The 21,893-nt window shown below is 43.0% G+C and overlaps 2 protein-coding genes across 5 annotated transcripts; one reads left to right on the top strand and one right to left on the bottom strand.

The window, feature by feature from the left end:
• Positions 1-181: 181 nt before the first annotated feature.
• On the bottom strand, positions 182-2,553 carry olah (oleoyl-ACP hydrolase). Its single transcript, XM_031874854.1, has 7 exons — positions 2,467-2,553; positions 2,240-2,370; positions 1,855-1,993; positions 1,637-1,736; positions 848-1,017; positions 670-752; positions 182-435 (listed from the first exon to the last, which is right to left on the bottom strand). Exons 1-7 carry the CDS (start codon positions 2,487-2,489, stop codon positions 293-295), a joined length of 789 nt encoding a protein of 262 aa, XP_031730714.1. The 5' UTR covers positions 2,490-2,553; the 3' UTR covers positions 182-292.
• Positions 2,554-3,920: 1,367 nt separating this feature from the next.
• ago3b (argonaute RISC catalytic component 3b) lies at positions 3,921-21,887 on the top strand. Of its 4 annotated transcripts, none has more exons than XM_031874826.1 (20): positions 3,921-4,079; positions 4,259-4,520; positions 7,586-7,769; positions 7,907-8,027; positions 8,175-8,383; positions 9,166-9,302; positions 9,537-9,671; positions 11,043-11,130; positions 11,231-11,378; positions 12,832-12,951; positions 13,039-13,161; positions 13,865-13,998; positions 14,398-14,582; positions 14,806-14,965; positions 15,157-15,247; positions 15,926-16,120; positions 16,232-16,366; positions 16,597-16,698; positions 17,592-17,791; positions 18,148-21,887. In XM_031874826.1, exons 2-20 carry the CDS (start codon positions 4,502-4,504, stop codon positions 18,254-18,256), a joined length of 2,595 nt encoding a protein of 864 aa, XP_031730686.1. In that variant the 5' UTR covers positions 3,921-4,079; positions 4,259-4,501; the 3' UTR covers positions 18,257-21,887. The 4 variants fall into 4 exon arrangements, with proteins under 4 accessions (XP_031730686.1, XP_031730684.1, XP_031730685.1 ...); XM_031874824.1 differs by having other exon boundaries at positions 13,832-13,998; XM_031874825.1 differs by having other exon boundaries at positions 13,039-13,182.
• The last annotated feature ends 6 nt before the right edge of the window (positions 21,888-21,893 follow it).

Here is a 21,893-nt window from a genome sequence, read left to right as displayed (position 1 = left end):
CATTAAAGTAAGGTCATTAGGAATTTGTGTTGGCCAGTTTTCACTATATTCTGACTATTTTCACAAACTAACCTTTGAAATCAATTAAAAATAACCATCAGATTAATCATTTATATAATAATTCTTGGTTGCAGCCATAATATAGATATATCAACAATCAAGCTGTAATGAATTACTTTTTAATATCAAACTTTGTTCCACAATGTTACACTTCTGGAATGTATCCACATTTGACTTCCATCACAATGAATTAATAGAACAACAACATTGAAGTCATTAGATATAATATTCATCATAAATAGTCCATTTCTGATGTTTCCACCTGCTTGGTGATGTAGTCTAATATCGTCTTTTCATTTTCAGACTCCTTCAGATAAAAGTGAGATCCATCGAGCATCCTGACGGTGAAATCTCCGGATGTGATGCTTTTCCAAGCTGTTGGGAAAAATACAAATGAACATAGAATGCACAACATAAGAAAAATAAAACCCACTGAATAATAATTATAATATAAAATCAGTAGCCATATTTGCAGCGTGCACATCTGCATGAATAAACACTGCAAATGTTCCATAATTTCTGATGTGGAGCATCCAGAAACCTTAATAATCCCTGTAATGAATAAGTCAGAGCAGGTGTGTGATTGCTGCAGGACACGAGGGGACAGACCTTGTAAGTCGTGAGGAACGTCCTCCTTTCCATCAAAACACGTGATGGGGCAGGAGAGGAGCGGGATGTCCGGCTTCTGGCACCTGCAGCAAAGTCAGGAGGTCCACTCACTACAAAGCACTCGTCCCAAATCACAGATCATTTTAAAATGAATGGTTCAATTTGAGCCTGTAACTACCTGTAGTTCTCCACGACGTGCAGGTCGGCCTTCAGGGCGGGAAGGAAGAGCTTCAGGACCTCGGGGTTCGCCAGCAGCTCGGGAGGAGTTCCTCCGATCGAAATCAACCACTTGAGGAAGTCGTCATCGGACACCTCGCTTCTCTTTGGGGCGTTGATGCGCGTCTCTGACTGAAAGACAAAAGGCAACATGCTAGTGGTTTGTCGTCAACACCAAACTCTTGTCTTCAGTTAGTATACACACTATAGGTGTATAAAGTTGTGTAATTATAGAAGGAACCAGATGTTTCGGTCCGTAGATCTCCATCGAGTAAGAATCTAATTCAATTCCTTCTGAATAAATAGAAATCCTGCACACAGGTGTTCACTTGTCCTTCTCAGTTTACAGGTTTTTTTTGTCATTGATGTCATTTTCTTCCATAAATTATCAAAGATATTGTATCGTAAGGAAGACATTTTTTTAAATGAACTGCATTTGCTTCCTCACAATGCAGCTTTGGATCATTTGGTCTCTCCAAAGCAAATTTGAAAACAAAAGTTTTGGAAATGAAAATATTATGGTTAAGATTTGATATTGCATGGGTTAATAACAAGCCTTTGTTGACATGGTGACACTGTCTGCAATAAGTTACAATCAAGCTATCAGGGTTCCAAATATAAACTGAAATCTGGACATTGGTACACTTAATCAACAGAGAATTACAGAGACTCCAAGCCTCCTTGGATACTCATGCTGATTGATGCTTAGTGGATAATCCCCAATAGAGTTAAATGTAATAAATACACTCACATAAGGTGCAGAGGCACTGGACACGAAGATGTGAACGGGTTCCAGGTTGTGCAGTCTCTTCAGAGCATCTGCCACGGCGAAACCGGTGAAGGCCCCGAAACTAGAAACAGATCAGGGACGAGTAAACAGTAATAGAAACAGAAGTTGTGAGAGGTGGGCAGGGCCAGATGTCATGACGGATACAATGTCACTGATAAAGCCCCTTTTTCTTATCATACCTGTGTCCAAACAGAGCAAACGGCTTCTCTTTGAGCACCGGTAACAACACACCAATAACCTCGTCCACAATCTGCTGCATGTCCTGAAAGAAGGGCTCTTTGGCTCGACTCTCTCTGCCCGGAAGCTTGACAGCAAACACTGACAGTGACAACAACAAAAGGATGTTATAACATTTCAAATAGGAATACAATCATATTGTAACAGGTTTGTTTTGTGTGTTTACTTATTTCTTTTTTTGGGGGAAGTTGCCACAATTTTCCTTTTTTGCTGATTTTTTTTAAGACTACATTAGTGTTATTTACAAACATCTGACAAATTGAGAGCATAGAGCCAAACAGTATAGCTAAACAGGGCAAAGTGCAGCCCTTAAACATGGCACGTTACCTTCTATGGAGCTGTTGAGGACGTTCCCCCAGCGCGCATAGTGTATGGAGCCTCCACCTGCCCAGGGGAAGCATATCAGCCTGGCCACAGCATCTGGGCTCTTCTTGAAACAGCTGATCACCTTTTCCATTCTAATTCAACACAAGTCAGAGGTCTGATTCACAGCTGCTGGGACTGCAGTTTATGCTCCTGCATCCAGGGGTAATTATAAGAGTGTTAAGTCATACCTGTTTGCTGCTGGCAGCTCCATCAAATTCTCCCAGGAAAACAGTGGTAATTCCTCATGAAGTGTAACATTTCCTGGTTATTTTTCTTCTATGGTTTTTCTATAAAGCTGTTAAAAAGGCATAGATATGGATTATGGAGACATCTACAGTATGGAGTGTGTATGTCCAGAAAGAAACAGTAGGTTTAACCTGTGTTATATTTTGTAACTTTTGTATCTTTTGGTACATGGATGAATAGGACAGAATATAAACCCACAAAACCTGAAATACAAGCTGTTATTTCAAAACATAACATGGTTTAGAAAAAAAAAATCCCGGAAGTGACGTTGTTTTCTACATTTGGTATTTCCTGACGGATTTCCCTCGGTGGTGGTGGTGGAGGAGGAGGAGGAGGAGGGCGCAACAGCTTCGTCAAGTTAGACGACGTTAAATAAGGCGAAAATCCCACAATCGTCCCTGTCAGATGTTCCTCTTACAGTGAGAGGGATATTATTGAAATCATGTAAATGCAGAAATTTAAATCATTAGATTAAGTAAAAGTACAAATACTAATGTGTAAAAATACTTAGTTTCAAGTAAAACTCCTGCTTTCATATTCAAGTAAAGACCGTAAGAAGCAGGCAATCATCAGAAACATGTTCTTAAAGTATCAAAAGTCAGTACTAGTAGTGTAGAATGGACCTTTGAGAAAATTGTATATCATTATGTGTATTATGTCATTTTATTGGTATAATGTAATACACAAGCAGTGTGTATTTGGTGTACCAATTAGTAGTTTGATCTGGTTCCCAATATGAGAGGTCGAATTGGAAAGTAGAAACAAATATACATTTCTGCTGCACAAAATTGTGTTTATTTGTCTGATATTTTTGCTTTAATTATGGCCTCTAAAAACATTCATAAAAGACGGAAAAATCTGTTTGTGGTTTAGTTGACAAACACTCAGTGAGGTCTTCGACCTGTGAGCAGTCGCAAGGAAACAGCTTCATTTCAATGGTTGGATTATTTAATATTTTACAAAATGAGCGTTTGTTTTGGGAAATCCTAATCTGAAAAGCAGACAGTAACTATAGATGTCAAATAAAACAAAAATATATATCCCTCTGACATGCAGATGAGTTTTAATTATACTTTTTTCTTCTCATTAGGTTTTGTTCAACTCACATATTTTTTAATCCACATTTTTTCTGTTGGAGGGAGCCTGAGACCTGTCATTGCCACGGACTGCTTCACTTGTAATCGTTGTGCGCATGACAATAACATTTGTGGCGGAAAAAATGTACTCAAAGGTACAGCTATTGATTATTAGTCTGTATTGAACAATAATAGCTATTAGACAGACGCTAAAACATCTGGTTCACGAACAACTCTCACGTTGTTCGTTATTTATGCTTTTATTTTGAAACACCTTTCCGGAAGTCTTGATTTTATATTCTGGCGAAATTAACATTAGCGAGCGTGAGGGCGGTGTAAGAGCAGATTTTAGACCGGTTACGCCGAGGAGAACGCCGGGGGATAGTGAACCTAACCAGAGCCCTCGTAGCTATTTGATAAAGAACAACACCGGACTGTCACGTTAACCAACCGGGACGACGGATTGTGCCACCGACCGGGTAAATAGTCATATCAATCTTGTGTGTCGAGTTGCTAGTTGCCGTCGGCTAACCGTTAAAGCTAACTATCGCTGTTAGCTTATCCACCGCTAACGACTCTCAGCTCAATTTAACCAACTCCGCGTCTAAACTGTCACAAACATCTCCGACACTGAACATAATGTTGGTTTTTCTTTCAGATACAACAGGAAGAACTTCAAAGGACGGAAGCGGGGACATTTTGTGCAACTTTGGGCTGTCAGCCGTGGTGAGGCAGGTCGGGGAGAATACTCAACGTTAAACTGAGGGGACCCCCGAGCGGCCCGGTTACACATCAGCGACCGAAGCCGGGGGGCCGCGTAGCCGGGGGAGCGGATCTATAGTCACGTTTAACCGGAGAAGTAATTACTGGGGGCCGGGTCATCCGGACAGAGACCTCATGAATGGAAATCGGAACAACAGGTGGGAACCCCCGACTAACCGCCATGCTTAATTTGGTGTCCAGGTGCTGCACTTGAGTTATTTGCAGATAGCGCGGAGTGCGAGACACAAGCTAGACCCCCATGATAAAGTATTTTGGAGCTGCAAGTTGATCTAAGTTGTTAACGCTGTGTTTAAATAAGTTACCAGGCTATCATGGACACGTGTGCAGAAGCGGCTCAGCTTGAAAACTATTCAAATTCCCATCTCCAGCTCTAACGGGAGTAACATACTGGGGGCTGTTTTACCGGTCATTTTTGCGCCTCGGTGTGCGCGTGCAAGCGTGTGTTTATGCCCCAAACCAGTCTAACGGGTTTTTTTCTGATTGGCTACGTCATTCTTTGCCGGCTGTCAAAGGCAGGTGGTGATCCCGTCAGGTGTGCGTGATGCCTGAGAGAGACTGTGTGGGTGTGGGTGTGTGTGTGTGTGTGTGTGTGTGTGTGTGTGTGTGTGTGTGTGTGCGCGCGCGCGCGCGTGTTTTGAAGGGCAGCCTTTCACACTAGCTGCTGCTATAGCAACCCTAGTTATTGCATAATGTTAACTATAATGTTAACCACTGCCTGTGTTAATTACAAATCAATTAAGCATGGCAGTCAATTTATTTAATTGCTATGGGGCACAATTTGTGAGTCACAGCCTGTGTATTATTGATGTTGGGGTCAGTGGTGGACTGGGAGGGAAAAAACAAACTGGTTCACTGAAACCGACCCATTCATTCTCCAACCACTGCACCCATTTTTCACAGAATGAGCAGTAAAGAACAAAGTTACAGTAACATGTATGTTGAAATTTTAAAACATTGTCAGACTGTACAAAATCCTACTATATATTACATTTATAGTGGTGACGGAGAACAGCAGTACACCTTAACAACTGAGAAGCTGGAAGCTCAAAATGTTTGGCCTTTTTGATCTTGTTTCAAAAGCGTTTGTCCAGAATATCCGCACTTCACGAGTGTAAAGGGGTTAAAACAATATTTATTTGAACGGTATATAAGTTTTACACATTGTTAGTCTCCAGTTTTAGAATACAAATACATAATTTATTGATCCAGAGAGGGGAAATTAAATTTCTTTACTGTGTTACTTTTTACACATTACACATGGACCCATTCACTAAGAAAACATATGTGTCCTGTCTGTAATGCAATAAAATACGTTTCTTAACTAGTTAAGTAAAGGGATTTCTGTATGGTTTAGTGCCACTGTAAGCATATTTTAATCATTATCTGTATAATATTCAAGGAATTGAAATTATCTTGGCCAGGATTATCGGGCAAATATAAATAAGATAAATAAAAAGTTCACATCGTCCTATAGCTAGCTTTGGCTCCTCGCTCTAGGACACCTCGGCAGTGCCCAGGAAGCGAACTGGCACCTGTCCAGCTATCGGTCCATATACCATACTTGAACCGGCGACTCTGCGGTTCCCCAACCGAGTCCCCATGGGCCACCACCCCCAATTAGAGTAGCGACGTTTGGACTGTAAGACGGTTCATCAGTGAAGAACTCTCTCGAAGTGTGTGTATTGGTTGAATGTCAGCTCTTGGTGGGCTGCTATTGGTCGTGCGGTGCATTTTTATCATGAAGCAGCCTGATAAGAGGTCATCTATCGCTACATTGTTGCTCATTCTACAGTGAACTTTTGTGTTTTGGGGTCATTACTGGTGCATCAGAATGTTTTCCATAATTCCTCATAGAAATTGAAGGCTTAGTTCCTTTTGTTGTCACTTTTTGACTTGCCTTTCTCTAGGATCTTCATCAGGTCGGAAATGGTCAAAACAGACTGATTACATCCGGTAAATAGAAGAAACACTGGATATTATTCAATATTGCATCACATAATAACGTAACCAAGAAAACGACTATCACAATGCCATCAAAATAATCAACTACTGACCATACAAATAGAGTAAAACATAGTTTCAAAAGACATATTTCAAACAGTTTTTGTCACTGGAGCTCCAAGATGAATGAGACAAATCTGTGCGCGCCTGTTGTTCCCTCTTCCTGCCCAGCATGCTTTTAGTTGCCGGGGAGAAACTGTAGCAACATAGGCGCCGTGGCAACGGCATAGGGGAGGAGGGGGCCTGGGGACGCGTCAGCAGGAAGAGCAGTGTTTTATGAATGATGCCTGGTTACAACAGGTCCAGGGTCAGCCCTCCACCCTGACAGCAGCTGAAACAGTCTTATATTTTCAACCCACAGCTGCTCTGTCACACTCATTTCACTGCCACTTTCATTCTTGATGCTCGTTTTTGGCCGTACACTTTTTTTACATTCTTTCATTACAAACAAAGCCCACCTCTTGGTATCGTAACAGATTGAGGTCTGTGTGCAGACGTTATTGTGTGTGGATCCTCTGACTCACATTTATGGAAATTGTGCGGTCGTGTGATTTGCACCGAGTACTTTCCAGTTTGGCATTTCTGAAAATTGGTGTCAGATCGGCGTGGTGTGTCACCCGCCCACTTCTCCTTCCGTCTGGCAAAGGCCACGTCAGTCAGGAGACGTCTGTGACCGTGGAGCTGGTCTTTATTTAATATGTCACCACCTATCTCCGTAGCCTTTGTCTATATGGTCCATACAGCGTCAGCCCCTTTTCTTTCCGTTTTGTCAGTTCGACATGAGGAAATATTTAACGTCTTCTTTTGTGCCAGCTCCTTCCACCTTATTAACCACTTCCTTCCTCTCACAGCTCCTTTGAAAGGGTACAGTACATTCTTGTTAACTGGTCTGGGTTCTGTTGGAGCTGCTTTGAGACGTTTGAATGTTGGGACACAGATGGTCCGGAATTGACATAAATGCCGATCGTAGATAAAGTTGACATGAATATTGTGTCAGTGAACGGTTTCCTAACTACGTCCAACAGATGTGGAGCCACGTTAGCGCTCATCTTTAGTCCGAACACTATACGTTTGAATTATTAAGACCGTTACTGTAATATGACAGCATATTCAAATCATCATTACAGCAATGACATCATTTGCGTGTGATGTAAACATTGGTTTACTTGTACTGATTGATTTTTGGTCTTTGTTGTCATAGGAGACGTTGGAGCAGCCGCTGAACCCCCAGTCCTTTTCACGTTGCCAAGGCGACCTGGCTATGGCACCCTTGGGAAGCCCATCAAGCTTTTGGCCAACTGCTTCCAGGTGGAAATACCCAAGATCGACGTCTATCTGTACGAGGTGGACATCAAGCCTGATAAATGTCCTCGCCGGGTCAATAGGTAACGGGGCAGAGCTGTAGACCATTTGCAATGTGAATCGATGAGACCGAATACTTCTTTAGTCCTGGATTCATGCTGCATGTTGATTGTGGTGATGTGTTTTGTTTTATTTTTTTAATCCCTGGTGGTCTTTTCAGGGAGGTGGTGGACTCCATGGTTCAGCATTTCAAGGTGACCATCTTTGGCGACTGTCTGCCAGTTTACGATGGGAAGAGAAGCCTCTACACCGCTAGACCCATTCCTGTCGCCACCGGTGGGGTAAGACACAACATCAAAGTTTGTGTTGTCTGGGCCAACATTAAAAGTAGAGTTCAGCTTCTTCTTCTCAATGGGACATCCTGAAAATGGGCTCATTGGCGTGAGGCTTTTTATTGTTGATCTCAAAATCCTTGTTTTCCTCTTCAGGTCGATCTGGATGTGACCCTGCCAGGTGACGGTGGGAAGGACCGCCCGTTTAAAGTCACCATCAGGTTTGTGTCGTTAGTCAGCTGGCACATGCTGCACGAGGTGTTGACGGGACGCGCCGTGGCCGAGCCGGTGGACCTGGAGAAACCCATCAGCACCAACCCCGTTCACGCCGTGGACGTCGTCCTTCGACACCTGCCCTCCATGAAGTGAGTTTTCTCCCCATGACCATCTACAAAGATTTGTTTGTAGCTTCCTTTTCATAGGAATATTTCCAAAGAATAGTAAAGAGATTCAGACCTCATACTAAAATACCTCAAATCATATCTTATTGTAGCTAAATATTTGAGATGGGAATAAACTAATTACTACGGTTAAACCTTCAAATTGATGGCCAAATGCTGTAGTTTACCTTTACAATATTTCAGTTTTCAATATAGAATAGAAATATACTTAATTCAACCCCCAGGGGAAATTTGTCTGTGGCAGCAGCAAACAGGGTTACACAATAAAATAAAAATATTAAGTATGGAAAATGCACAATATAATAAAATAACAGAGCAGGACCTATTAAATTTATGAAGATGAGAACGAAGATAAAAGTTTGATCTAAATGGCAGTAAAGATTTCTTCTGGTCGTGAAATATGAGTTACTGTAGCGCTCCCTAAATGTATTATGGCGTTGTCACATATTGTAACAATACTCAAGGTGGGTATATTTTTCCTATATTAGGTGGCCCAAGTGGGATTTTAAATACAACACAGACAAAATGATTAAAAGTAAAAAAAAAAGTCACCTTTCATGTATTCTACCTCAATTTGCCATTTGCTAAATCCATTAACCAAAATAGTTTTTAGTTAACATGAACGAACTTGTAAGTTGGGCAGCGATTGTGTTCTGCTGCACTCAGTGAACCACACGGGGAACACAACTCAAATCCCAGGTAGAGTTTCTTTGTGTCTCCGTTGTGACCCTGTCTGTCCTCATCAGGTACACGCCTGTTGGACGATCCTTCTTCTCCTCCCCAGAGGGCTACGACCACCCGCTAGGTGGAGGAAGAGAGGTTTGGTTTGGATTCCATCAGTCAGTGCGGCCAGCTATGTGGAAAATGATGCTCAACATCGATGGTGAGTATGCCCTGTCTGTAAAGTACATGTGAAGCTGCAGCTGGTAGGCTTAGCTTAGCTTAGCTTAGCGCAAAAACTGTAAACGGGGGGGAAACAGCTAGCCAGGTTCTGTCCAAAGGAAACAAAATACACATACGAGCACCTCTTAAGTTCAGTAATTAACACAATATAGCTTGTTCTTTTAATCCGTACAATAGTGATTTGACAGTTTGGTCTCCTCCCGTATCTTTTCAGTGTCAGCCACAGCGTTTTATAAAGCCCAGCCAGTCATCCAGTTCATGTGTGAGGTCCTGGACATTCACAACATTGACGAGCAGCCCCGCCCTCTCACTGACTCCCACAGGGTCAAGTTCACCAAAGAGATCAAAGGTATGTCGCCAAGGAAAGGCAGCTTTTGTTGCCTTACCCCGTCTGGCTGTTTGTGTTGTTGTTTGGGAAGCTACTGTTTTCATGTACTTACAAACAGAAAGATATGTGAATGCGATATCTCAGGAACACCTGGAGGGGATTCCTTCCATCATGTTGCATAAACTGTAACAGTACGTATGCAATCATCCCTCACCCACGATCGATTGATTGGTTTCAGAGACTAGTACTATAATTAAAAGGTATTTATTGGCTCTACCTTCCAGGGGCCGTGTTCACAAACATTCTGATACTCTCTGAGATCTCCTAGCGTAGCCGGAAAGTCCTAGCTTGGGAATGATTTAGGAAACGTCACAGAAACCTTTAGCTTAGTGAGGAGGTGTGGTTGACCCCATGGTTAGGAATGAAAGAACGATGCACTTTTAGTGGTGATGGGCATAGAACGGACGGTGAAATCGATGGGCCTAATAGTGGAATTCAATCTCTATTCATGGTGTAATTGTGAATATTATTTTATGTAATGAGCATCTCTGTTGAATACAATTTGAGCCATATACCTACTTTAAAAGTAGCTGACAAAAGGCCCAAAACAGGCCTACTTGCACAGTAGCCTATTCACACACCGATAGTTGTTAAATATATTTACCATGCTGCCAATTATAGAACTTAATATATTTGGTATTGACGAGGGGATATGACTGAGCTTTCATTAGTTTCTGTGCTTGCTAGCCTAGTCTATATAAGCAGCATGTAAATCTTTAAACCAGCGAACACTGTTGCGTCTTTCCAGTCCCCAAATATCTTAGTGTTGCGATTACTTTCATTTCTGGCGTGGTTTGCGTTGGGTTGGAGATGTGAGCGCATCTCTTACGAGATCGTCCACAAATACAATCACTGCACGGTTTAATCTGTGGCGTTTCATTAACCCACTGTCATTCAGCGTTTGGAGAATATTTCTCCTCCTCCTCTCTCTCCACCATTTTCTCATCTGCTTAAGAAACCCTCAAAAGTCCTCCTCCCACAGCTTTTCTCCTTAGCAGCTCTCTGAAGGGCTAAGATGCTTTGTGACTAACTTTTATCTTCACCAGGATCTGGTCTTTACTGTGAGGGGAACCTCTGAGAAAATCATCATCATCATTCTCTTAATTTCTCAGAATTTAGTCACTAAGAGCAGCTCGTTGTACTTGGAATCTTTATGAATACAGCCCCAGGAGTTGAGTAGATTCTTTGTATCTTATGACAGATTATTTGTTATATAAAAGAGGTACAGACGAGAGCTGAATCTTGGTGAAGCAGGCTTTTATGCCTGGTCATTTGTTCCACTGTTTCGTTGGCAACATTTAAGTGACGATGCTTATTCCTCCTTCTTCACAGGTCTTAAAGTGGAAGTGACACACTGTGGAACCATGCGTAGGAAGTACCGAGTCTGCAATGTAACACGGCGCCCTGCCAGCCTCCAGACGTACGTTTTCTACATCGCACCCCGGTAGCTGTGAGCTTCAAATCCAAGCTGTCATTGGCTCTCATTAACGGGGGATTCCTTGTTGCCTTCAAATCCACAGATTTCCGTTGCAGCTTGAGAGCGGTCAGACAGTTGAGCGTACAGTGGCGCAGTACTTCAGAGAGAAGTACAGCCTGCAGCTAAAGTACCCCCACCTGCCTTGTCTGCAGGTGGGCCAGGAACAGAAACACACCTATCTGCCCCTGGAGGTAAGGACTGATGGGGACTGTGTGATTCCACTGCTAAATGCTGGTAAAACCTTTTGAGAACATTGTTGCTGTCAAATTTATTCAAATTCTATTTCAGAGAGTCAAAGCTCATTTTCACTTTTACTCATAAACCAGTGAAATATAAAATTCTATCAGTACCATGAATTAAATATCCCGTTTTATACCCAACACACTGTTAGATAATATCGTGCCTCGGCATGACTGAAGGTCAGCCTGGTTCCAGCCTTTCAACCGCAGCCAACTCCAATTGGTCCAGATAATTCATGAACAACAGTGACAGAAAAATGGCAGCAAGTGTGTTTCAGATGCAAGTGAAGTACCCCAGCTTCTGTCAGTTGTAATTAGATGCAGAGGGATCCAAACCTTTTCCATTGGTCACACTGGTGCACCTCATTTAGGTGCACCGGCACATAATATGCACTTAATATTTTTCAGTGTGCCTTTTACTCAAAAAGTGTTGAAGAAATCAACGTGTAAAACGCTGCGTGCAAGATGCTCACTGGACTAGCCTGTGAAACTGGCCAAGGCCGGGTTTAAGTGCAATCCACATGTATTAAATTGGAATGAGAGCAGCGTAAAGTGTGCGTAACGAGTAGGTTTGGGTGGTATTACGGTATACCAGGGTATTTAGAAACCGACGGAATAATTTTCAGTACATACTCTGCTTTCTATGATGCTGTATTGATGTGGAGTACTGTAGTGCACAGCACGAGCAGCAGGAGCCAGTCTCTATTTTGGGAACGAGGGAAAGAGGTGGGGATTACAGGACGTGTTTGGGGGGGTATTTTGGCTTTAGTCTTCTTCCAACTACATGATTTTATTCAACTGCCGCCACCACCCGCATGTCATCTCTGTTCAGCACATCGATCTGACGCTGTGTGTGATGTTACTCGGTGTGCGGTCAAGAGACAGAAAGAGGGAGAGGGAGATTAGCGCAATGGTGAATATGAAATAAGTAGTAACGTTATAGCTGTGAAAGTAGCAATGCAGTGTCTGCACCTCAAGACCCAAGCCAAGCTCCCCTGTCTTGCTTGCCACCTACTGAAAATTAACTTATGCCCAGGCTCACTTAAGGTGGGCTGATCTTTTAAGGTGGACCGGCAATGCTTATAGTGACAAATAATGTCAGGTCTGGGTTTGGCCTCTCAGTGCCTTGCACAGGTGTAACGGGTACCGCAGCATTTTTCTTGACTTAAAAAAAACAGTAGTTGTCTTCATTACCAGTAAGGCTGTAATGATATACACACGCGCGCGCACACACACACACACACACACACACACACACACACACACCAGGCGACCAATGAAAACATTTCATTGCACTCTTCAGATCATTGTGTGACCACAATGAACGAATGAAGTGAAACAAAATGGTAATTCAGGCTGTATTCAGATATGAATTAGCCTGATCTGATGTTTTTTTCCATTTTAGGTGTGCAACATTGTACCTGGACAGCGCTGTATTAAAAAACTAACTGACAACCAGACATCGACCATGATCAAAGCAACAGCCCGCTCTGCCCCAGACAGACAGGAGGAGATCAGCAGGCTGGTGAGTGGACGAGAGACAAAAGGACACACATCGTGCTTATCTTTTTCTGTTATAATGATATATCATAATAATTTTCTCTCTCCTCAGGTGAGGAGTGCAAATTACGAGGCCGACCCCTTCGTCCAGGAGTTTCAGTTCCGTGTGCGAGATGAGATGGCTCAGGTGACGGGCCGCGTCCTGCCGGCCCCCATGCTGCAATATGGCGGCAGGGTGAGCTCTGAACCCTTTATGGTACCTTCCCTTTAAATTGTGTGTGTGTGTGTGTGTGTGTGTGTGTGTGTGTGTGTGTGTGTGTGTGTGTGTGTTCGAGACTGCAAGGTTTCCCCCAGTTTGAATTTGTATTTACAATCCTGACATCTTGATGCTTCGTGGCTCTGAATTTCAGTGCCAGAACCAAAAATGTAAAACGAGCTACACTCGGGCTATTCTGTGGGGAAACCCTGTGATAACATCTATAGATTTATTTTTCTCACATTTGATGTGCTCACACAGTACACTACAATTATCTCTGATTGCATCGCACACGTCTGTTCTACTCTTTCTGTCTGTGATCGTTTGGACTTTGCTGTCTTTTTACACTGTTTTACACATGCATGCTTTTGTAAAGAGATCACATGTAGAAGCTGTTTCAATTTGAAAGAAGTCTGTTTTGCATGTCTGCCATAAAATGAATGCATGAGCCAATGAGAAGCAAGCACAGACTAAACCTACAAATGAATGTGGCTCTAATGCCACGATCGGCCAATCACCCAATGTCAGCCCATTAATTACACAGTAGCCCTTGATCTTGAGATCCCACTGGCTGCCGACTCCTTTTGAATCTCTGAATCCATACGTTGTCTGTGTCCTTTTGTACCGTTTGTGTCCGTGTTACTGCCAGTCCCAGCAGATCAACCCTGCACTGTTGTTGCAGAACCGCACGGTGGCCACACCGAGCCACGGCGTGTGGGACATGAGGGGGAAGCAGTTTCACACCGGAGTGGAGATCAAGATGTGGGCCATCGCCTGCTTCGCCACCCAGAGGCAGTGCCGAGAAGAGATCCTGAAGTGAGTTCACAAAAATCTCTGTTGTTGCTCAGTTCAGTGTAGTATCGACGGATTGAATGTAAGATGATACATATATTTGCATCTGAAATAAAAATAAAGTCTCTGGAAGCTATAGTGAAAATTTCACATTTAAAGAAACCAGTCAAATGTATTTAGATAAATAGAAAGCAAGGTCTTTTTTTTTTTTTTGAGAATTACAAAGTTAAACTTTTAAACAGTATTTCAGTTGCAAAAATGTTCTTACGATAAAAAAGCACAGATTAGTTTCTCCTTAAGTGACAAGTGGAAGTTCAGACTTTACATCCATGGGTCGCAATACCCATTGGTAGTGGATATTGGTAGTGATATTAATAAACAAATGTTCATGTATGGTCATTTCTTTTTTTCCTTCATGCTCAGGAGCTTCACTGACCAGCTGCGTAAAATCTCAAAGGATGCTGGGATGCCAATCCAAGGCCAGCCATGTTTCTGTAAATACGCCCAGGGAGCCGACAGCGTGGAGCCCATGTTCAGACACCTGAAGAACACCTACGCTGGGCTGCAGCTCATCATCGTAATCCTGCCGGGGAAAACGCCTGTCTATGGTACGAAGAGTAACTATTTAGAAACCCGCAGCACAACAATAGTAACTGAAGTCGTCAGTGAGATTAGAACGGTTGGATCTAAAGCTCTGACCTCGAGGCTCCTGCTACCCGTTAATAGGACATAAAAAGTAGCCTCACTTCAGTCATATGAAGTTTGTGAGGCGTTTTAAGTTCAAACAGTTGTTGCAGAGTTAAAGCAACATCCCATTTCTTTGACCCACAGCTGAGGTGAAGCGGGTGGGCGACACCCTCCTTGGCATGGCCACCCAGTGTGTGCAGGTGAAGAACGTAGTGAAGACGTCCCCTCAGACCCTCTCCAACCTGTGCCTCAAGATCAACGTCAAGCTGGGAGGCATCAACAACATCTTGGTTCCACACCAACGGTAAAATGAACACAACAAATTAAGACGAGTGTTCTTCAGTCTTTATATTTTTACAAGATACTTTGCTTAACGTGGTCACATTGACATTTATCTTTTTCTCTTTGCTCACTGCCAGTCTGTTGGCTGTTAAAAGGAGACTGTGTTGCAACATGACTGATTGATTCATTGTGTGCCTCTTTTCATCCATCCAGACCCTCTGTGTTCCAGCAGCCTATCATCTTCCTCGGGGCTGATGTCACTCATCCTCCAGCAGGAGACGGGAAAAAGCCGTCTATTGCAGCGGTGAGACTTCACTTTCGATAACGCACAAATGGCCAACAATCTTGTATTTCCTCTTCACATACGCTGCTCATATCAGCCCATGTCTACTGCCCAAAAGCACAAAACAGTGTTTCCTGTATATTTTATGGCCTAATTAGAGTTTTTATAACAAGGCTCAAGACTATCCAAAAGGACACAGTAAACTCACTATCAATGCGTCCGGGGGACACACCCTATTTTTCCCTGATAATGCTACATGTGAACAACAAATACGTGTTGAAATCAGCAGGAGGAGCGCTAGATAACGTTAGCTGTTAGCAGCCGGTTGGCATCGCAGTTCTTCGAGGCTAACAGCTAACGTTAAAGGAGGTATCATTGAGTTTAATTATGGTGCGTTCAAGCCCTATTCAGTAAAGAAAACAATAATATTAGGCAAGGTATATTATTATTTTCACATTAATTTAAAATAGATATTAGAGAGGAAGTTATTAGCTGTTTAACTTCCTAATACGAGCTCAAAAGTATTTGTTTGGTTTCTGTTCTTTTACCGTGGTTTTGAATCGGGTATCGAGAATCGTGGAATTTCTCTGGCATTACTGACAAAGCACAGAAAAATGATTTCATAACTGCTCGTCAGTTGCAATGCTTTTGCATGTAATTGCGTTTCTGACCCATGTGACTGATGCTGTGCCTCTACAGGTGGTGGGCAGCATGGACGCCCACCCCAGCAGGTACTGCGCTACGGTGCGGGTCCAGAGGCCCAGACAGGAGGTCATCCAGGACCTGGCCTCCATGGTGCGAGAGCTCTTGATCCAGTTCTACAAATCGACCCGCTACAAGCCAACCAGGATCATCTTCTACAGGGACGGAGTGTCAGAGGGACAGTTCAGACAGGTATAACCTCTGGTTCCTTGTTTTATTCTCCATTTTTGCTGAATTCTTGCACGTTGCGTTTCCTTATATGGAGTGAACACATGATCTGAAGTTCTTGACTTTTCTGTGTAGGTGCTGTACTATGAGCTGCTGGCCATCAGGGAGGCCTGCATCGGTCTAGAGAAGGACTACCAGCCGGGGATTACGTACATTGTTGTACAGAAACGCCATCACACGCGCCTCTTCTGTGCAGATCGCAACGAGCGGGTGAGTAACACAGAGGAGGCACGTTATCAGTGGTACTCTGAGGGTCTTGTAATTTTTATGGCTGCCTACTTTCTATATCTGTTTGATTCATCTGATAAATTGGGGTCAAAGGTTATCTACCAAAATGGGTAAAAAGGGGTATTAAAGAGGAATTTGAAATCGAGGTCACTGATCACGCCTATACAAGGGATTTTGACCTTCTGAGATCAGTTTGTTAAATTCCCTCTCAGGTTGGACGAAGTGGAAACATTCCTGCCGGCACCACAGTGGACACAGACATCACCCACCCCTACGAGTTTGACTTTTACCTCTGCAGCCATGCTGGAATCCAGGTACGCTTTGAAACCTAAACTCACTGAAAACCATTCAACACTGTGGAGAACCATAGTGATAGATTCAATGCAGGATGCAAATATATACATAGCAGTATTCCTTCTTCTGTTTGCATCGCCTTTACTGAATTACTCCAGTACACTTGTGGTGGCCAGAATGCTGCAGATTTAAAGGGATAGTTCAGATGTTTTGAACTGTGGTTGTATGAGGCGCTTATCCATAGACTGTGTGATTATAGTGAATCCAAACTAACCTTTTTAAAACACCAAAGTCACACAATAACACAAACAAACTTGAGAAGACAATTTCTGAAGAAATTTCTGTATGAATGCTAGATGTTGAAAATCGGAAAAACGGTGGACGTTTGTATTTTCATATTGTCCAATCGTGGTTACTCGAGATCGCCGATACGCAATCCGATCGCCAGGCATGGCTCAACAACTAAAGGAGCTTTGGAATAATAACATCTTTAACATTTTTGCAAGCAATGCAGTTATAGTTACCTGAATAAACATCTATAAAAGCGTGTAATATCTTTATTGAAAATATTAGAACGTTCCTTTCCAAGCGTCTCTGAGAACTGCGGTGGCCTACAGGTGAAATCGGAGATACAGTCTACGTTCCGACCCTCAGCTATGGTCATGATGGTTTGTTGGTAACAGAAGGAATTGGATCGCTGATGCAAGTTCCTGAAATGAGTCATTACCAGCGGTGAAAGAATATTAAAGAATATCTAATCTTCCTCAACCACACTTCACCAGCAGAGGCTGGATGGATGAGTTTCTATCAAGTAACCAGACCTCCCCCTAATTTTAGCCGCTCGTTGTTAGTCCTCTCTCCGCGGAGCTGCTTCCTCTTGGGTGCGATTAACTCTGCTTTACCCCCCCTCCAGGGTACGAGCCGGCCCTCCCACTACCACGTTCTGTGGGACGACAACTGTTTCACCGGCGACGAGTTCCAGCTGCTCACCTACCAGCTGTGCCACACCTACGTCCGCTGCACGCGCTCCGTCTCCATCCCTGCACCGGCCTACTACGCCCACCTGGTGGCCTTCCGTGCCCGCTACCACCTGGTTGACAAAGAGCACGACAGGTGGGGAGAAACTCTTTTGGTTCAAATCAGATTAGACTTGCTGTTATGTCAGATTGCTCAGCATGTGTGACAAAGCAAAAACATTCAACTAGAATAGCTAGTGTGGTGTCATCTGAAAATGTTCAGTATGAAAGTCTAGATGAGTTGGTGGCTATGCAAGTTTAATGTAAAAAATGAATGAGACCGGTGAATTAATGTTTATTTTATCAATTTGTTTTGTACCATGAAGTGGCTCTATGAGACTTTATTATGTAGCAGGCATTTATTTGATACATTCTCCAGACAGGATTAATTCATTGTTTTGTTTTTTTAAATGTTACTCTCCATTACTTCTCTCCATCATTTCCCCCGGGCAGTGCGGAGGGCAGCCACGTCTCCGGGCAGAGTAACGGCAGGGACCCCACGGCGCTGGCCAAAGCTGTTCAGATCCACCACGACACACTGACCACCATGTATTTTGCCTGAACGCCTCGACCTCCCTCCATCTTTCTCAGCCAGTCTTAGTGGCTGACTCCCATCAGCCGCATCGAGTCAAAGTGCCCCCCCCCCCCCCCCCCCCCCCCCCCCCCCTCTTGTGCTGGTGCAGCTTTGATCACTGACAACGGCTGCGACTGCAGGATGTAGTAAGGATGTAGTAGTAAGCCAGAGAGGAGTTACAGCCACATTATGCAATTTGAAACCAGCCAATTGTTTGCATCTCTTGCATCTGTCTGTCACCTTCACCTCCTCTGCTGTGTTTCAATCACAATGGATTCTGTTTTGTTCTTAAAGTCACATCCTCGCCTTCCAATTTGGACAGCAGCTCAAAGTTTTTCCCACCCCCCTTGTGTTAAAATAATGGCGAGTACAAAAGCTGATGATTTTTTTGGTACATGGGTGGAAAACGGAGCCAGTGAAGACCCGACTCGCTCCGTAGCCTCCCGTTGAGCCTGTTGTTGCTGATTCTCATTGTAGATGCTTTTACATGTTTAGTTTGTGCCTTGTCAGCTTGTTTAGATACATAATAATGTATTCATGTGTTATTTCCCTCTCTCTCGAGCAAATGTGCAGCTGCCACAGCAACAGAATGCTCGAAAAAGAAACTAAAGCTTGACCCTTTTTTTTTTTTTTTTTTTTTTTTTTTTTTTTTTTTTTCTTAAAACGACGGTTACTCTTCTGTCTCCCTTTAAGCCAGTGGTTCCTCTCAGTCATTCAGCCAGACAGTAAGACGCATAGCACTGAATGAAATCTTAATTATTATTATTATATATATTTTTAAACGAAGCCACGTACAGCCATCGATGAAGCATTGTACATCGCATGATGCCTTCCTGCGAGGCGAGCTGCATGCAGACTGTTGGAATACAACGCCATGGCCTTCCCTCTCTCGTAGTTCAGCCTGTGTTGTACCAAAGCTTGTGCTGTTTTAATCCTCTCGCTAGTTTTGAATCCTCTTTCTTTCTGACTTAAACCAACGTTCAGCAATAGATCCGAGCAGAGCCGTTTATATCCTCTCACAGGTTTTACTCAAGGAACCGACCAGATTTTAGTTGTCAACGAAAACTCCTTTTGGTGCAATAAGGTGTCAGCGCAGAGAGTCGGTCCAGTGGTGGATGTTTTTCAGTGAGTATTCGCGCAGTAAAACTTTGTTTTGTTACGAGTGAGTTTTTGGCAAGTGACGATAAACTTGAGATTCGGAGACGTGTGTGTGAGCGGCATTCGACGTTCTGGTGGACGAGCGCTGCAGACGTGAGGGTCAGCGGTGAGGTCCGATGGTGCACGGAGAGATTAAACAAAGTGCCTGACTTGTGTAGAGCGTCAACTGTTGGTTTGGATGGAAAGCTTGTAATCGTACGTAGGTCTGGGTGCTTCTGTTCATACATTTAGTGAAATGCTCTCAGAATCCCCCCCCCCCCCCCACACACAACATATTGCAATCCAATACTTCTGTCCTGCCATGAGTTTGACTTTTCTGGTGCCTGTGTTTAGTTTCTGTTGACAAGTAATTTAATTTACATATTTCCGACAAAGCCAACAAAAACTAACCTTCATAAAGTTTTGTAGAGGTTCTTGCAGGACCGTTGTGTTGCATTAGATTGTACTGGTGTACCTGTGGCCACTGAGGGTAGTTGTTGGTGTACTGAAGCAGTAGGACTCACTGCCGGTTGAAGACTTCATGTTCACATTTCAGAGTCTTTATCACCTACTGTAGCTTTGCTGCGCTTGTCCTCGGAGGAAGTCTGGGTTTCAGTTCTTTTAACAGTTCTGAGTAGGGCTGCAACTAATAATTATTTTCACCATCGACTAATTGTTTTGTCTAAACGTATCACAAATGTCTGTTCTAACTTCCCTCAGCCCATGGAGATGTATCGGATATCTTGTTTTGTCCCCCCAACAGTCTAAAAACTCAGAGATACACACTTTACTGTCACATATGACAGAAAAACATCAAATTTCTCACAATTTCTGGCTTTTATTGCTTGAAAACTGAATTAATGATCTAAATGGTTTCAATTATTTTTCTTTCCACGGATTTATTAACAAATCACTGCAGCTCTAGTTCTGAGAGAAAACAGTCTTTATGCAGTAAGGAACTGATTTCCTGCTACATTTGGACACACTGGTTGCTAATCGATCCCAAATAATATCACATGAAAGGACCTCTTCTAGCAGGAATCCAACATTATGAAGTTTATCTATATTTCTTAGGCCTTTAATCGGTCATTGTTGCAAGAACGTCTTCGGTTTTTCAATGCCCAGCCGTTGAATGTGCTCAGTCATGGCCTTGCAGTATAGTTTAATACAGACGAAGCCTTGAGGTTTCATCACTTGGACCAAACCAACGTGCCTGGTCGGGTGGGGGTGGGGAAGGGGTGAGGGTGGAGGACTTGGGGGCGGGGCCTTACAGCATCGAGCTGATCCGCTCTGTACTGCTTACTGTGCATGTCACCAGAACCAAACCTAAGCTGCTATGAGAAAAACACATTTATTTAATATTTCATCAGATACATATAGGCTATATATTAATACACAGAGATTAAGAGAATAATGGTATTTTACTGCACTAAGAGTTGTTTTTATGGTTGGACAGAGACGGGATTGTTGTTCAAAGTCGCCCACGATTCACAACATTTTAATTCTGAGGATGTATCTGAGCAGCTTGTCTCCCTTTGTTTGTCATGCTGGAGCTGTTTCCTAATGTCAGACATTACCAGCATTTCAGTTACTTGAAGAGAATTAGTCGTGGGCATGTCTAACATTGTTGGCTAACGCTCTGCTTGTTTTTTTGGAAGCCTTAGTACCTTTTTTACGGCGTACAGTAAATTCACCTCCGACAGAGCTGGACATCAGACGCCTTCGTCCTCAAGAAATACAAAGCATTTTTAAGTCTGAATTGAGATATATTTATATGTAGAGGTATTAATGTAATGCACACACCACTTATTTTTTTTTTTTTTTTAACAAAGTCCTGTTTGAAACGGAAGCCGTATGGAAGTATGGCCGTGTAATAACCGTGGTGGTCTGTGATTTGATAATGCAATAGGTTTACTTGTGTGGAAAGCAAAGCTGATATGTATTTGCGGCGTCGGCCTGCTTTGTGGAGAGACCGCTGGGGGGGGGGGGGGTCGTTTTTGTGTCGCGCAAGTGATGGGATGAACCATCAACCCTCCTCCGTGTGAAGAACTCCCTCTGCTGTTGTTTTATCATCTCAAAAGCTCATCAAAGAAGTGGACTCTGAACTAGATCCATTTCTCAATGCACTTGCTAAGCAATGCCTTTTTTTAAAAAAAAAAAAATAAAAAATTTTATTAGTTTTTTTTTTTTTTAAATTCTTCTTGCATATTCATGAGGGGAGCAGGAGGAGGGTTGAAAGTTCATCCTCAGACCGATTGTATCCGTAAACAGACTGTGCCTTTCCTGATGGTGCTGAAACAATAACAAACTAAGTAAATCAAAGAAATCTTAACTTTCAGAAAGGGCCCGCAGGCCCGAGTCTACATTGACGAGTATATATTGATACATGACAATACTGTAAGGTGTGATTGTGTGCGTATATGTATTTGTTTTACGTGTGTGTGTGTGTGTGTGTGTGTGTGTGTGTGTGTGTGTGTGTGTGTGTGTG

This window comes from Anarrhichthys ocellatus, unplaced genomic scaffold (genome assembly GCF_004355925.1).
Source record: "Anarrhichthys ocellatus isolate YVR2014 unplaced genomic scaffold, GSC_Weel_1.0 scaffold84, whole genome shotgun sequence".
Taxonomy (NCBI): domain Eukaryota; kingdom Metazoa; phylum Chordata; class Actinopteri; order Perciformes; family Anarhichadidae; genus Anarrhichthys; species Anarrhichthys ocellatus.
Note: the sequence above shows the minus strand (reverse complement) of the source record. Positions and strands in the feature narration are given on the sequence as shown.